We start from the raw sequence: 16,804 nt of genomic DNA, 5'->3' as shown, positions 1-16,804 counted from the left end.
CAATGTAAAAAATAAAACACTACATAGACTGATTCTTATTAAAGCTACTCTATTAAAGTTCCTCAGTCAAGAGCAGTGAGTGATTTTCTCTTTGTGTTTTGTTGTTGTACATTTAAAGGGATAGTTCCCCCCAAAATGTCATCATTCATCATTTACTCATTAAATAAAAGTAATTTTTAAGAATGTGGGTTACCAAACAGTTGCTGGTCCCCTGTGACTTCCATAGTATATATTATTTTCCTACTATAGCAGTCAATGGGGACCAGCAGCTGTTTGGTTTCCCACATTCTTCAAAATATCTTCTTTTGTGTTCAGCACAAGAAAGAAATTAATACAGGTTTGGAACAGTGAAATCTCAGTGAAAAGTGTGTAAATTGCGCAAAGAAAATCATGTATTATATCTGAATGATGAACGTGATTCCAATCAGATTTGAGGGGCAAGTTTACAGTTTATGTCAAGTTTAGGATTACAACAAGAGTTAGGTGCTATAGTGTCTTTACTTTTGTTGTTGTTATAATTTAAATATTATCCTTTTGTTGTAATAATTTAAATACTATACTTAGCAGTTTACTAATTTGCCAATAGTTGCATTGAGCTAGGTTAATTTTGTTTATTTTCACAGTAATTGTTTTTTCGTTTTGTTATAAAGGCCTGTGAAAGCAGCCAGATGTTCTTCAGCAGCAGTGAAGAGGCGACACCGGGTTTGAGCGCTGAGCCCGGGCCGAGTAGCAGCACTCCAGGTTGTGTTTTACCCACAATGATTTGCAATATTTCTTTTTGTGTCTCCAATAAAGCAGCGCAACAGGAAACTTTCACCATGAATATATGAATGTAAACAATAAACAGCTATGCATATAGTACAAATGGCCGCCAATAATTTTAGAGGGAACATATGGAGACAACATTAAAAATATAAATATTAAATTAATAATTTATCACTTATTTATATAATTTTTATAAAAATAAAGTTTTAAGTGTTTCTGATAAAGATGAGCAAAAATGTACTAATAATTATCACCTCACGCACACTGATTTGATTGGTATACACTGGAATACATCACATCGAGCGTATCACATACGATGAGTCGCCTTGTTGTAAACCATCCGTTTGTTGTGTGCAGTGGAAAGTCACCTTCAGACTCTTGAGGCCCACTGCATATCGACTATCTGCAATCCTGATCAGTAGATAAGATGTGTGCATGAAAACCCACATCAGTTAAATAGTCTTACTCTTTCTCCTTAGCTCAATGGCAGCTGAAAATCAGTGGAAGAGCAGACAGGATCAACTCTTCTGTGGGTTCATCTGCCCACTCCACACCTGCACTCTCACACCCTGGCCGAACACCTCAGCGAGACCTCAACAGTACGCAACTAACTAACTTATACCTGACACAAGTTTTGTGTTTTTTTTCTGGATGGATATCACTAGTCCTGATTAATTACTTTGTTTAGAATGAATGTACTAAACCAACTGATAACTCACTGTGCAACTCTTTTAATATAGTGACAACGCCTTCATCTGCATCTGCATCTCATGCGTCCTCTGTGATAGTGGCTGTGGTGGAGGGACGTGGTTTAGCTCGGGGGGAGATTGGCATGGCCAGTATCAATACCAAATGCCCAGAGCTGGTGCTCTCACAGTTTGCAGACACTGGAACTTATGCTAAGGTAAAGATGCATCCATTCTCCAAACCCCTTGTCCTCTGTAGGGTCACTGATAAGGTAAAGATGAAATCTGTTATATCTAGGCGCACTGGTGCGAGTGACCCGATTAATTCTCATGAATATAAGTAATACAATTGGAATAAAAAGTACAACTCCCAAAATGCATCTACACTTAGCAACAGTTAAGTTTCATACTGCGATCGGCTGCTTTTCATGCCTTCAGTCAAAGACTTTGCTTCAGTCAGCAGAGCAAGTGCAAAAAACGTGTGCGACGGACTTGCAAACCTAAGAGTTTTTGACAATTTAATGCAGTAGAGGACTATGCACTTTGTAAAACTGACACCAATGATTTTAAATGTTAATACAGGTAATTACTAAGCTGCATAACTTGATGCCTCTGGAGATTCTGATGCCAGACACTGCTAGTGTGAAAGGACAAGGAACAAAACTCTACAGCCTCATCACTGAGACCTTCCCGGTATCATACTTGTTTTTTATCTCTATTTTGGCTATAAATCAGGCTTTGGTGACTCACACCATACAGACTGTAAATTAGCACTATTGTCAGAAATTTTGTTTTATCTTATTTTCTTTTTTTACCTGTGCAGTCAGTCACATTCACTCCTCTTCTGAGGAAGTACTTCAATGAGAAGAAGGGCCTGGAGTACACACAGCAGCTCTGTGTCCCTGAGTTCAGCACTGTGCTGATGGAGGTGCAAACCAAGTAAGCCCTCCATCTTTATGATAAACTTGGGTTTTATGCATTTCAAGGGATCTGTTTCATGTTTTTGTTTTAGTTCCAGGATTTTGGATATACATGATAAGATTTGTAGTAGAGATGGGCATTTCAAGCAAAAATAATATTCGAAGATTGCTTTGTGTTATTCGATTATTATTTGAAAATCGCACCCCTACCCCACATGCAGGCACAGATGCCGGCTAAACATAGCGATGGACGATGGTATCGTCTATCGGCCCAACCCTATTGGCAGCGTCACCCTCTGGTTACATGAACGTGTCACCACCGCATCAGAACTGAAAAAATGGGGATATGACAAAGACAATGATCGCACAACCTATTCGATATTCTATAATAAAATCAACTAATCAAATATTCGAAAATCGTGACTCATCCTTAATTTGTAGTGATGCACTAGTATCAGAACTCCACCTATGTGTACTCAAGATCTTTCACTGTGTCAGTGGGAAATATTTGCCTGTTTCAGTTCCATTTCATACTAGAGATATGAATGTATTATGAATGTATGTAAATGTAAGACAGTGGTGCAAAACTCAGCTCCTTGATGGTCACAGCCCTGCAGAGTTTAGTTACAACCCTGCTCCAACACACATACCTGTAGTTTTCAAATAAGCCTGAAGGACTTGATTAGCTGGATCAGGTGTGTTTATTTAGGGTTAAAGCTAAACTCTGCAGGGCTGTGGCCCTCAAGGAACTGACTTTTTCACCCCTGATTGTAAGACATATCATTAGGATGAATATGACTAAAACAATAACAAGTAAAACATGTTGTCTGTCTATAGATACTACTGCCTGGCATCTGCATCTGCCCTACTAAATTACTTTGAGTTTGTTCAGAACTCAATATATGCTCCTAAGTCACTGAAAGTGGTCTTCACTGGCAGTGAGCAGACAGCCATGATTGACGCGATATCAGCCAGCAACTTGGAACTAGTAGTGAACCACAGAGATCACAGGTTAGAAATTAAAGACAGAGCATTATGTGTCTGCAGTTTTAAGTTGACCTGAATTCCACAGATAACTCCACAGATTTCAAAAGAATTTGAACACCTGTCATCCACAAAGATCTACACATCTGCCCCAAGATCAGCTCCATTTCACACAGTTTATCATATTTAAATACACACAAAGAATGTAAAAAAGCACACAGATTTCATTTTGGTGTGACAGTTCCTTTTTCTGCTTTTAAAGCTTTGCCTAAACTTTGTAAAAATAACTATGTACACATCATGTTTTTATATATTTATTCATGTACACTCAATAATCTTTAATTAAAATAACTTCCTCTCTCCCTCTTGCTACGACATCTCTTCTCGGCCCTGTTTACACCTGGTATTAAGATGCGTTTTGGTCGATCGGATCACAAGTAGGCCTAGACAAGGGAGACACATACTCATTTACACCTAGTATTTTAATTCATCTCTTTTGTCTGCTTTCAACCACTTCTGTTCTGATTTCTTCGAGGGGAGGGTCTATGGGTTGGTAAATGTCTGGGCTTTTTCTGATCTTTCAATTTAATGGACAAAATAAGCTCGCGCAATTTACATATGAACTTGACCGGAGACAATGGAAAAACATACGGAGAGCAGCAGCTTTCATTTCTGCTCTGATAGCCACAAGACCAGAGTGTGTGTTGGAAATCAGGAATGGTGAGAGAACATTGTGCTTGTTACGTTTATCGTCTTCAAACCAAATTTGATTCTGCAGCTGACAAAGTTTAAATCCTGTCTGGCTAACGTGCTTCCCATAATATTTATGCATTAGCTCAGTAGGCGGAGAGTAGACGGTCTTTTGTGGCTGTTCGAACACATTCGACCACATGAGCGTTTACACTACTAAAGCAATCCATTCGAATGCGTTTTCGACTACCTCTGGAAGTGGACAAGCTCAAAACGTTTTAGACCCCAGTTACACCTTAGCGTCGTCCACTTGTGATTCGATCGACAAAACACATCTTAATACCAGGTGTAAACAGGACCCTCTTCTCTGATGATGTGTTTACTGGTGTGAGGGCGGGACAACCTGTCACTCACATGAGATCAGAGCTGTAGCAAACCACAACCATCCAATCAATTCCTGATGAACAAAATCAAGTCCCGCCCTACATTGTTCTTGCCATTTCACTCAGATATATGTCATTATAAGGAAGAAAAGGCTATCAAAACTTCTGTTTCATGCCGACTTATGCCGCGTTCCAGGCAACCTGTAACCCGTGTTTTTCCAACCTTATACCCGTGAAAGTGCACTGGAACGGCAATAAAAGCCGTAACTTCCCACCCGTGAACTCGTACTAGATCGATGTACTCCCAGTTACGAGTTGGAAAAACACGGGTTACAGGTTGCCTGGAACGCGGCATTAAATGTCAGTAACCATATGCTGTTATATGCAGAAGTGAGCACACTCTGTTTGGGGTCTTAAACTACACTAAGACTGCCGGTGGGGAGCGGCGGTTACGCTCCAATATTCTTGAGCCCCTGCTGGATGAGGTCACTATCAACTCACGTTTGGACACCATAGAGGTGATCACCTGTTATCTTGTATGTTGTTGTTTTTTTCACTCAGTTATTCTGTCATTATATAAATAATCTTCTCATTGATTCATTTCCAGGAGCTGTTGCAGAATGAAGAGCTCTTCTTTGGTCTGAAGAATGGTAAAATAAAATCTTTCATTTTATTTGTCAGTTTTAGAGATTTTGTTTCAGGCTGTTTTTCCTCCTGGTTTTACCCGTCAAAGCTGCAGTTTAGCACGATTAAATGTTTATTAGGTCTGTATTGCACCACATGTGTAAGCAGCATGTAAGTGGTTTGCAACAGCAGGCTGATGTTGCAAATGATGACGTATTCACACTAATGGTGTTTCTACTGTGTAACAGAGCAATACAGAAAAAAAGTTATTTTTAGGTCACTGTATTGAGTATTCAACCATGGTTATCAGGAGTGGTCCATTGAGAATTATGGCAAACTTGATCGTCATGAAATCTAATTTACATGAGGAGGGAGCCATATTTACATTCAGGTATTAGCCTAATTACAAACCAAAACTCTACAATTTTTGTAGTCAAGTATTGAGTATTGACACACACAAAAACACAAGAGAAAAACAGGTTCTGTACCAAAACTTTACAGCGTAAACTGCAAACTGTTAAAGGTGCTCTAAGCGAGGTTGGGTGACGTCACTTCTTGTTGACGTTCAAAGTATTGTCAAATACTTCCCGTCCCCTCCCCCTCACTTCCAGGCTTCCTGAAACAGTCATGAACCATTTAGAAAAACCAAACTGGATTTATCCTGTCCAGCAAAAACAGAGCCACCTGAATGTCGGATTGGAAGCCCTTCTGCCGGCGGAGTTCTCGCCACCTTTTGAACGCTTTTCCGATGTAAATTCGGGACTTCGTGCGTTCCTTCTCCTTTTCCCTATTCTTTGTTATTTGTTCATCGGAACGTTGTCTCTTTGGTCCTGTGTCGGCCATATCAAAATTCTCAAGAATATACATTTTTAACATTAGTCGTTGTCTAGGACATCTCTCCTCTAGCTAACTTCCCTCTTCATGCTTCTCTCTCCTCCACTCCCCACATCCCCCTTCATGTGCATGCGCTAGGGCTGGGCGATATGGACCAAAAGTCATATCCCGATATATTTAGGCTGAATATCGATATACGATATACAGGTGCTGGTCATAAAATTAGAATATCATCAAAAAGTTGATTTATTTCAGTAATTCCGTTAAAAAAGTGAAACTTGTATATTATATAGACTCATTACATGCAAGTGAGATATCTCAAGCCTTTATTTGTTATAATTTTGATGATTATGGCTTACAGCTTGTGAAAACCACAAAATCAAAATCTCAGAAAATTAGAATATTACATGAAATCACACAGTAATTACACAGTAATCCCATGGTCATTGAACCAGGTTTTGGTTATTTTGGCAGTGTGGGCCGGTGCAAATCCTGCTGGAGAATGAAGGAAGCATCTCCATAAAGCTTGTCTGCTGAAGGAAGCATGAAGTGCTCTGGAAATGTCCTGGTAGACGGCTGCGTTGAGTGGACAGCACAGTGGACCAACACCAGCCGATGACATGGCTCCCCAAACCAACACAGACTGTGGAAACTTCACACTGGACTTCAAGCATCTTGGATTGTGTGCCTCTCCATTCTCCCTCCAGACTCTGGGACCTTGGTTTCCAAATGAGATGCAAAATTTGCTCTCATCAGAAAAGAGGACTTTGGTCCACTGTGCTTTATTAAATCCAGAGTCAACGCAGGTGTCGACCAGGACATGTTCAGAGCACTTCATGCTTCCTTCATTTTCCAGCAGGATTTGCACCTGCCCACACTGCCAAAATAACCAAAACCTGGTTCAATGACCATGGGATTACTGTGTAATTACTGTGTGATTTCATGTAATATTCTAATTTTCTGAGATTTTGATTTTGTGGTTTTCATAAGCTGTAAGCCATAATCATCAAAATTATAACAAATAAAGGCTTGAGATATCTCACTTTGCATGTAATGAGTCTATATAATATACAAGTTTCACTTTTTAAACGGAATTACTGAAATAAATCAACTTTTTGATGATATTCTAATTTTATGACCAGCACCTGTATATCCCGATATTTTTTCCGCAAAGTGAGAGCAAATGTTCAGTTAAAGTCAAAGCCAAATATGACATGTTAAAAGTAGTTTTATTGAAACCAGCTATTTCAGTGAACAGTTGCAAAATCAAATGAATAAATAATAAACAGGTTTCTTCACCTTAGGGCTGCACGATTATGACAAAAATCATAATTGCCGATTATTCCCTTCGAATTGTTATTTGCGATTTATTAATTATGATTATCAAAGTTTACATTGAATATATATAAACAAATTTTGTGTAAACATGTTATAATTTGCCTATATATATATACACATATATATATATATATATACTTTTCCCCTTTACTTAACATGAATTGTAAGAATATGACTAATAGTAAAGACTAGTACTAATAAATAAACATTAGGCCTATGCTAAAGCTATTAAATAGCAGTCCCAAACTAGTTTTTGTTAATGCAATGTTGGTATGAGCCACTACAGTCATTTAAAAATATAAAAAATAACACAAAGAAAAATAGTGGCATTTTGGGGTTAATATGGAAACGACAGTTACCATGGTGAATACATAATACTAACAAGAACTGCTAATGAAACATGGAAACTGCTCCTGGTGAATAGAATGAAAATCATACCTGCATTACTTTTATTTCGTGTAATTTACAACGTAACGGCGTTGCATGCTCGTAGTTTCTTTTGCACTTGATCAGTGAGGCGATACAGCGCGCGCCGCCGCATTTGCGCGTGCAATTGAGTGTGCGCTCCGAGCACAGGATAACGGCTGACAGGACAAGACAGTCCGTTTTTCGGAGGTGAAAGACTTTATTTCAGCTTACACTTATGTCACTGCCTGGTAGTTCCTATTGTGCTGGGTTTTCTGAAGTAGTCATGATTCGCCTCTCGTAACATGCTCTAAACACACACGCAGAGTGGAAAAGGAGGAGCGGAGGCGTGGGGAGCAGAGCGCAAATTTGAACTATATCGATATATGCGATATGGTTTAATTTCATATCGCATTTAAAAATATATCGATATATTTTTTATATCGATATATCGCCCAGCCCTAGCATGCGCACTAACCTCACAACCCCCACCCCCAAATCATTCTTGTCAGTTATTGGCTGGAACACTGTTTGTTATGTTTTCGTGGTCTAGGCTGGGCCAGTTTTTTGTTTTTCTTGCCGTTTGTGGAGCTGGGGCTGTCTACAGAGACCGTGCTTTTTTACAGTGTGTTCAGGGGACAGGCAGCTAGCGGATAGTGAGGAGATGTCTGCTGTATGTGACAAAAAATGTTTTGGCCTAAAAAACGCGTGACATCGCTTAGAGCACCTTTAACATGGGTGCCAAAATAATATGCACTGCACTGCTTACTTGCTGCTTATGTGTGCAGTGTGAAACAGGCCTTACTTGTTGGTGATCTTAATAGCTTTTCATTTCCTGGATCACACCTACCTATAATTGCACCCACAATCGTAATGTATTAATGTTTACCAGATGCCTAAATATTTGCCTGGCACCACTCCATGGTGGGACATTATTGATGTGCTTTTATTCACAGCCATTGCACAGTTCCTGGATATAGATGAGCTGCTGTCTGCTCTTGTTCAGGTCCCAAAGCAAGAGACGGTAGGCATAGGAAACACATTTTCCAGAGTACTGAACTTAAAGACGTTGCTTTCTTATGAGGGCGATGGGGTGGGTAATTGATTTAGCTAGTTTTTTTTTTTAATTCATTTTAAATTAGAATATCATTGGTGAGAGAATTTTACACTGTCTACAGGTCTACACTGAAAAAAGTAACCTACAAATGGTAACATCTAAATTAACTGTTTTTTAGTCAAAAATAATATTTAACATCACTGAATCAACCTAAATGCATTAGTTTATACCAATAAAACTATTTTTATTAGATAAATCAGGTAAAAATATCTCTTTAAGATTTAACAAGATTTTACATTATAGTTAAGTAGCAGGAAGAGACATTTGGCATTTTCAAGCTTTTCATCTTCAAAATGAATTGTTGTTTGAATTAGTGAACCTCAATAGTCTAACAGTTAATAATCCTTTTTATGTTTTTCCATGTAGGTACCGGTGGCTGAAGCAAAAATAACGCAAATAATTAAGCTAAAGCACATTCTAGAACTGGTCCCATCCCTGAAGGTAACGTGGCCATTTTTAAAAAATACTGTCAAAGAGTACTGTAAGACTCAAAATCATTAAAAGGACTGTACAGAATCTGCAAAGAACCCATATTTTAACTAAACTTTTTATGCTTTCATCTACCAATAAGAGCAGTAGCCATCTCACCTCAGTGTAAAGTCAACATTAAATCAAAATTGACATTATTTAGACATGAAATCACATTTTTAACATTTTGGTCAGTAATAGTATAAGTAACGTAATAAGTATAAGTAATAAGTAAATTTCTCCCTTATAAGGCGATGCTGCAACATTCCAAAACACCCTTGTTGCAAGCATACTGTACCTCACTTGAAGACAGCAGGTAATACATTTTACACACTTAGCTATGTGAACCATTTGAATATGTAATGACATCTTGCACAGACCATTTTAGTTAAAAAAGAAAGATGAGTCTGATTTGATGTGTTGTGCATACAGCAATAACACAGGAGGCACAAAGAGTCCCATGTATGTGTACAGAGTTCAATCAGCACTTTCATATGTCCATTTGATGGTTTAGTTCTAGTATGCAGTCCATCAGGATTTACTATTTTATCTTTAACGTTTGTGTTGGATTAGGTTTAACAGCATTCTGGATCAGATCAAATCACTGATTAATGATGACACCAGCTATATGAAAAGCAGTTTGACCATGCGCACACAAAAGTGCTATGCTGTGCGCCCCAACGTCAGTGAATTCTTAGATATTGCACGACGAGCCTACACAGAGGTGATCGATGACATAGCAGGTGAGCTCTTTAACTGCTCCTTAACTCCTTAACTAACTTGGACTATGAAAAGGATGGACATGTAGGTTATTGTGAAGTACTAATTCATCTGCAATAACCACCCCACCACAACATGTTAAATTACCATTAAATACATTAAATTGTATTATTGAATTTTAGTTCCTGAGGTCAGCTCTTAATGTTCATAATTTAATTAAAAGTTTGTAAGTTCGGTGTTGTAAATGTGGTTGGCCATGTGTGCATATGTTCAATTGAAATGCCACAATCGGTTATGCAGTCCATATAGTTTGTGATTAATCAGATCTTTCCAAATTCCATCCTGTTTATATGTTAGTCATGAACATGAGCATTATTGATGTGTATGTGTTGTTGATGATCAGAACTGGTGGCTCAGCTTGGAGAGAAGTACAGCCTACCCCTCCGAACAAGTTTCAGCAACACACGTGGCTTCTTCATTCAGATGAGGCTGGAGGGTGTGGTCTTACCTGCGGGCAAGTTACCAGAGGAGTTCATCAAAGTGAGCAAAGACATTAACTTAAAAAAATGATTGCACGTTTTCATAAGTGTTTAATGTAACATATATTAATAAATACATAACGTTAGCCTCATAGCATAATTGTAGGGCTGGTAACGATAATTATCGCGATATAATTTTCCTCGACAAAACGATATCAAGAGTTCGATAAATGTTCGATAATGTTTATGCGCCAAAAGCAGAACGAAACTCATTTGAACCGCGCGCCACACGGACCATTTATCCCCTCGGCTCAAAGTCCAAACAGCAGCGCAGCTCGAGCTCTCGCCGATGCGTTTACTCTGATCGATCTCGTCACGAGATCCAGTGAGAAGCGCTTGAATTCAGCGAAGAACACAATGTCTCAGTGATTTAAACCAGTTTAAAGGCGCTGACAAACAGGAGAAACACTGTGCGCAGAAGGCTTTTCCGTCTACAAATTCCCATCATTTACCATGGATTTACTGTAACGTTAGCCTAGTAATATTAACTGCACCATGAAATGTGGGATATACATATTGAATTGTATTATATTATTAATGTAGACGATGTATTAAAGGACTGATAGAATATAATTACAGTATTTAATAATGTATTTAGGCTACTGTTTTTCATACTAATACCATAGAAACCATAAAGTTATATTTTGCCATGATAGTGAGGTTATCATGATCTAAATGCATGATATTGGATGACCAATGGTTAAGTTTAATAAAACTCAAACAGTCAGAATATTACAGGAAAAAAAATACTATGGAAGTCAATGGGGTCCATCAACTGTTTGGTTACAGACATTTTTCAAAATATCTTCTTTTGTGTTCAGCAGAAAAAAGAAATTCATACAGGTTTGAAACAACTTGAGGGTGAGTAAATGATGACAGAATTTTCATTTTTGGGTGAACTATCCCTTTAAGGGGCCCAAAGTGTGCCAAGAAAATATCCCTCACACCATTACAGCACCAGCAGCCTGAACTGTTGAGACAAGGCAGGGTGGATCCATGCTTTCCTGTTGTTTATTCCAAATTCTTTCCCTACATCTGAATGTCACAGTAGAAATCGATACTTATCAGACCAGGCAAGGTTTTTCCAATCTTTGGTGAGCCCGTGTGAATTGTAGCCTCAGTTTCCTGTTCTTATCTGACAGGGAGTGGCACCAGTATTTCCTCTGCTGCTGTTGCTCTTCTGCTTCAAGGTTCGATGTGTTGTGGGTTCAGAGATGCTCTTCTGCAAACCTCGCTCGAAATTAGTGATTATTCGAGTTACTGTTGCCTTTCTATCAGCTGAAACCCATCTGGCCATTCTCCTCTGACCTCTGGCATCAACAGGCATTTTCACCTTCACAAAGAGCCCATTTTTCTCATGCATATTATAGTTTCCCAGGAAAATTATTAACTGCGCTATTATATTTCACTATTATACTTTAATATATTTATATAATATATCTTTATTAATTTATTTTATATCTTTAAAATAAAAAATACACAAGACAAATTTTATCAAACATCCTCAATATAAGTTTCTACATCCTTCCAAAAATCTTTAAATCTTCCAGAACATGCTTGACATAAAAACAAAAACTAAATGTGTTGCACATGTTATATATCACATATGTCGCACTGTGTAGCCCTGTTTAATTATCCATAAATATTTTTTTTAGAACAATCATGTTAAAATTTGAGTTTCAAATATGACTTGTCTGTGTCTGTTTAGCTTCATCATGTTTTGGTTTAGTTTTCCCTGCTCCCATTTTGCCTGTGTTCCTTGGTCATTAGTTTCTGATTAATCCCACACCTGTTTCTGGTCTGGTTAATTAAATCTCAATGTGTATATAAGCTCAATGTATTTCCTCGGTTGTTTGTTCGGTCTTGTTTGTGTTGTGTAGTTTCTGGTCTGATTCTTCTGCAAATATTTTATGCTTATTAAAAGTCTCCTGTTTTTATTAAAATTTGTGTGTTTAACTACATTATATGCAGTTCAATTAATTATATTTTTTTCAGACTATTATTTCATATGTCAGACTTTACAGGATTATATTGTTGAATATGTGCTAATATGAATATGTGAACAAGTGCTAATGGACTTAACCTCAACACTATAGGTGACCAGACAGAAGAGCAACTGCTCGTTCACGACTGTAGACCTCATGAAAATGAATGACCACTGTGAGGAGGCTTTGAAAGACATTTTTCACATGTCTTATGTGTGAGTATATGGTAGCTCAAAGTAAGATGACTAGTGCAAGAATATTTTTTTTTAAATCATTTTAGTCATAGATGGTATTTATGTGCACTGCAGGGTTGTGTCCAAGTTACTGAATGAGGTCTATGAGCACATCCACTGCCTGTACAAACTGTCTGATGCTGTGTCAATGCTGGACATGCTGCTCTCTTTGGCTCACGCCTGCACTGTCTCAGATTACGGTAATGTTAAGCGCCATAAAGGCGTAATGTTGATTATTACATTTATGTGAAGACATACATTTTTCCTTCTTTAGATACTGATAGCATTGATTTCTTTTTTATTACTTAATAACTTAAGTATTTGTTTCCTTCAGTGCGACCTGAGTTCTCTGATACATTGGCAATAAAGCAGTGCCGCCACCCCATCCTGGAGCGCATTTCTGGGCAACAACCCATCTCCAACAACATCTACATCTCTGAGGGAACCAATTTTGTGATCCTAACAGGCCCCAACATGAGTGGCAAGTCCACCTACCTTAAGCAGGCGGCCCTCTGCCAGATAATGGCTCAGATAGGTACACAGAGTTGCTATTATAAAAATAATATTTTCTAATGTTTAATGTTTACTACTCTTTTGGTCACTAGATCACTATTATTCCCATACTTGCAAACACCACTAGTACAGAGTAAGTCTGTGTGGGGTAATGATGAGCATGTTTGGGGTAGGTTCTAGGTCTAGGATAATGGATTAATTTGCATGATTTAGCACCAGCTGTCTCCTAGTCCTGCAGGATCAAAACAACCTTATTCAGAATGTCTTCTTTGTCCCAGGATCCTTTCTGCCTGCGGAGTACGCCTGTGTTCGTATTGCGGATCAGATATTCACCAGAATAGGAGTAGACGATGACTTTGAGACCAACTCTTCCACATTTATGGTTGAGATGAAAGAGGTAAATTGTGGAAGAAACAGTTTTATACAGCTTATCAAGAACATTTTATTGATATTTCATCAATGAAACCTTAAAGTATAGTATCAAGTCTTTAAATGTGTATTTACACATGTATTTTTGTGTTCATTCTGATATTTCCATGTAATTTTCTACTACACACAGTACTTTTATATAGTGGCATATACAGATAGGTCTGAAGCTAGTTTCACATTCAGTTAAAGTATTTTCTCATTTAAATACTTACTTGCACTCCTAGGTGTCTTACATCATCCACAATGCAAGCAACAAGTCACTTATCATTATTGATGAGCTGGGCCGAGGCACCAGTCCAGAGGAAGGCATTGGTATCTGCCACAGTATCTGTGAATTCCTCATCAATATTAAGGTGCTGTATTTATTTTATAAAGAGTATATTTTGATACAATGAAGAGGGATGTAGAAAACATAAATATTCATTAGTGGTGGGCCGTTATCGGCGTTAACGCGAGACTCTTATCGCGCGATAAAAAAAATATCGCCGTTAATCTATTCTCCAAATTGGGTTGGGAGCTGGCTCAAGCTACACAAGCTATGATGACGCAATCTACCCGCGGCCGCGAGGAACACCCGGCTGCAACGCATCATATTCGTCGTCATCTTAAGTAAACACGGCTGAAAGTGAAAGCTGGTGTAAAAGATCGGTGCAACATCCATTATTTGGACTTGGTTCGGATTTAAGCCGTCCGACGTAGACTGTGTGGTGTAACAGTTCGGTAAGTAAACACACGACTAATCCGTTCTACCACCTCAAATTCAAAACGAAACATATCACTGAATACCAGCGCGCGCGTATTATTCCCAATATATCTTAGTGAGTGGTGTAGCACATAATCTCTTTTTATTAAAAGCGCCCGATTTTAAGAATCGTTGTTGTGTTTCTTTTTAACTGAAAAGACATCAGTTAGACAATATTCTCATTTTAAATTTGGGGTTTCATAAGCTCCAAACATTAGACCTAAAAGTCTCTGCAGCTAGTGTACTTAAATTGTATTTATCTGCAAAATTATGTTGTATACTTACAGTTTTGCACAATATATGTTCTCAAAACTACATACACCCTTTCAAAAAAAAAAAAAAAACATTTAGCAGTTGTTTAGCAGGGTCTGTGTAACCTGTTCTGAAATGGTTTTATTATAATATCGTTATCGCAAGAGGCTGCAATGTATATCACAATATGGATTTTAGGCCATATCGCCCATCCCTAATTGATAGCCTATAGTAGTTGATAATAACATAGGCCTACCTAATGTTGCCTACGTACGGTAACAGTACAGTAGTAACCTTTTACAGTCTATGAGTATAACAGCTTTCTCAAGCAGTTTGTGATGCATTTTGGAAACAGGAGATGAGCCCCTGGTCTAATGCGCCACCTGGCTTGAAAAACCCGTTCTCAAAGACTTACTTTTATAGTCATTATTTGGGTAGCACACATATTCTGAATGCCTTCGGCAGAATTCAAATGAGCCATTTTAATCTAGATTAATCTAGATTAATTTCAAAATTAATCTATGCCCACCTCTAATATTCATATATACCAAACATCGGTTATTCTAACATTGCTCTACTCACAGTATTTCAGTAAGTGGCTAACAAAACTTGTGCTGTAGGCCTTCACACTCTTTGCCACGCACTTTCTTGAACTGTGCCAGTTGCAAACTCTTTACCCCAACGTGGAGAACCAGCACATGCAGGTTCAGCACGTCCGCGGAGGAGATGGCAGAGCAGAAAAGGTGGTCTACACATACCAGCTCAGCCGAGGACATTCAGAGGAGCGCAACTATGGTGGGTTAAGACTATTCCAAGCTTTTCTAAACTGTTTAATCTATTCTATGGTGGTATAGAATTATATAAGTCACATTTGCATATCTGTTGAACGTGTGGAATAAGTGAAGCCAACACATTTGCTGTGTTCCAGTTCGCATACTATCTGTTCTTAATAGTATTCGAAATTAGAATTAGTGTGTTCCAAATCGTAGTATTTTGAAATGAGTATTCCAAAGATACCCGGATTGTCTACTCTTTCCGGTTAGACTCTGAAGTGCAGATCGATGCACACTCTAACGGCTAATATTGCCCACAACCCATTGCGTGTCAGACGAGGATTCGATTAGAACTCAAAGTGTTAAAAAAAAAAATGAAAAGTGTTAAACTACAAACATGGCGGATGTGCAAAAATGATGGTTAAGTAGAGATCTTTAGAAGTGATTTGAATGATTAATAATCAGTATCTAACCTGACGAAAATATATTTATTCAATGTTATCCACAAGACATTTAATCTGCAACAGCATTGTGAACTTGTTTGGTCATTAACTTTTAAATGCATCATTTTGCAAACACATGAGGAGAGTTCTCTGCATGAAAGACCCACGATTGGCAGATCAACGTACTACATTTCTCTCCGTTTTGGTAGGAGATTAATTAATATGTGGAGGATTTTAATTGATAAGGTGATTGACAGGGCAGTTTAAACGGTGACAAGATGCACATAACTAAGCGACAGCGGTCTGTTAAAGACTCAATCATGACTAAGTTGTATGTCCTAAAGCTTGCATTTTTTCACAGAAATGTTGAGGTACATACAGGGCATAGTATAAGTATGTTGTCTGCTGTTTTTTAGGTATAAGAGCAGCAGAGATGACCAATTTTCCACCAGAGGTTATTCAGGAGGCCAAAACTGTCGCAGCTAAAATCAGCCAAAAGCTGTGGGTATGTAATGATTCATGAATTATATACTCTTAGAGGTACAGGAGAAAAATCATATACAGATATCCTGCAGAGTTACTTACCTTATATCCCCATTGTCTTGTCCACAGGCCAATCATTATAGTGACCCTGCCACTCGCAAACAAAGGGCAGACTATCGTCTAGCCACCAAACTGCTGCAGGCGGCCCGTAACTCACGGTTGGACCCAGAGGGCCTACGTCAGTACCTGAAGGGCTTGAAAAGACAGTATTTGGCTGAAATTCAAAATGCGACAGAGTCAGTAGAGATAGAGGAGTGAGGTCTGGGGTGAAAAATGGGTTGGTGGGGTAGAAACATTTGAGAAAATATCTGATAGACAGAATTTTTTTTTGTTTAATTACAAGTTGTGTATAAAAGTGTTTTTTTCACAGTGCAAGTTTAAGTTCAAATAATCAAATAAAATGTTATTGTAAACTGAG

General features: G+C 38.2%; 1 protein-coding gene across 1 annotated transcript in view; it reads left to right on the top strand.

Annotated features, from left to right (window-relative positions):
• Positions 1-16,804, top strand: part of LOC307148005 (mutS protein homolog 4-like) — a 19,086-nt gene extending 2,282 nt beyond the window's left edge. The window contains exons 3-23 of the mRNA XM_079853168.1: positions 651-741; positions 1,245-1,364; positions 1,506-1,669; positions 2,034-2,144; positions 2,275-2,390; positions 3,209-3,382; positions 4,817-4,946; positions 5,036-5,078; positions 8,586-8,653; positions 9,113-9,187; positions 9,466-9,530; positions 9,788-9,957; positions 10,338-10,474; positions 12,570-12,673; positions 12,767-12,891; positions 13,026-13,226; positions 13,483-13,601; positions 13,858-13,986; positions 15,248-15,422; positions 16,260-16,348; positions 16,456-16,804. Coding sequence (XP_079709294.1) covers positions 651-741; positions 1,245-1,364; positions 1,506-1,669; positions 2,034-2,144; positions 2,275-2,390; positions 3,209-3,382; positions 4,817-4,946; positions 5,036-5,078; positions 8,586-8,653; positions 9,113-9,187; positions 9,466-9,530; positions 9,788-9,957; positions 10,338-10,474; positions 12,570-12,673; positions 12,767-12,891; positions 13,026-13,226; positions 13,483-13,601; positions 13,858-13,986; positions 15,248-15,422; positions 16,260-16,348; positions 16,456-16,644 — 2,595 coding nt within the window. The 3' untranslated portion in view covers positions 16,645-16,804. The remainder of the gene's footprint in view (positions 1-650; positions 742-1,244; positions 1,365-1,505; positions 1,670-2,033; positions 2,145-2,274; positions 2,391-3,208; positions 3,383-4,816; positions 4,947-5,035; positions 5,079-8,585; positions 8,654-9,112; positions 9,188-9,465; positions 9,531-9,787; positions 9,958-10,337; positions 10,475-12,569; positions 12,674-12,766; positions 12,892-13,025; positions 13,227-13,482; positions 13,602-13,857; positions 13,987-15,247; positions 15,423-16,259; positions 16,349-16,455) is intronic.

Source organism: Squalius cephalus (genome assembly GCF_949319135.1).
Source record: "Squalius cephalus genome assembly, chromosome: 20".
Taxonomy (NCBI): domain Eukaryota; kingdom Metazoa; phylum Chordata; class Actinopteri; order Cypriniformes; family Leuciscidae; genus Squalius; species Squalius cephalus.
The sequence above is the reverse complement of the archived record's forward strand: the minus strand, read 5'-3'. Positions and strand labels throughout refer to the sequence as shown.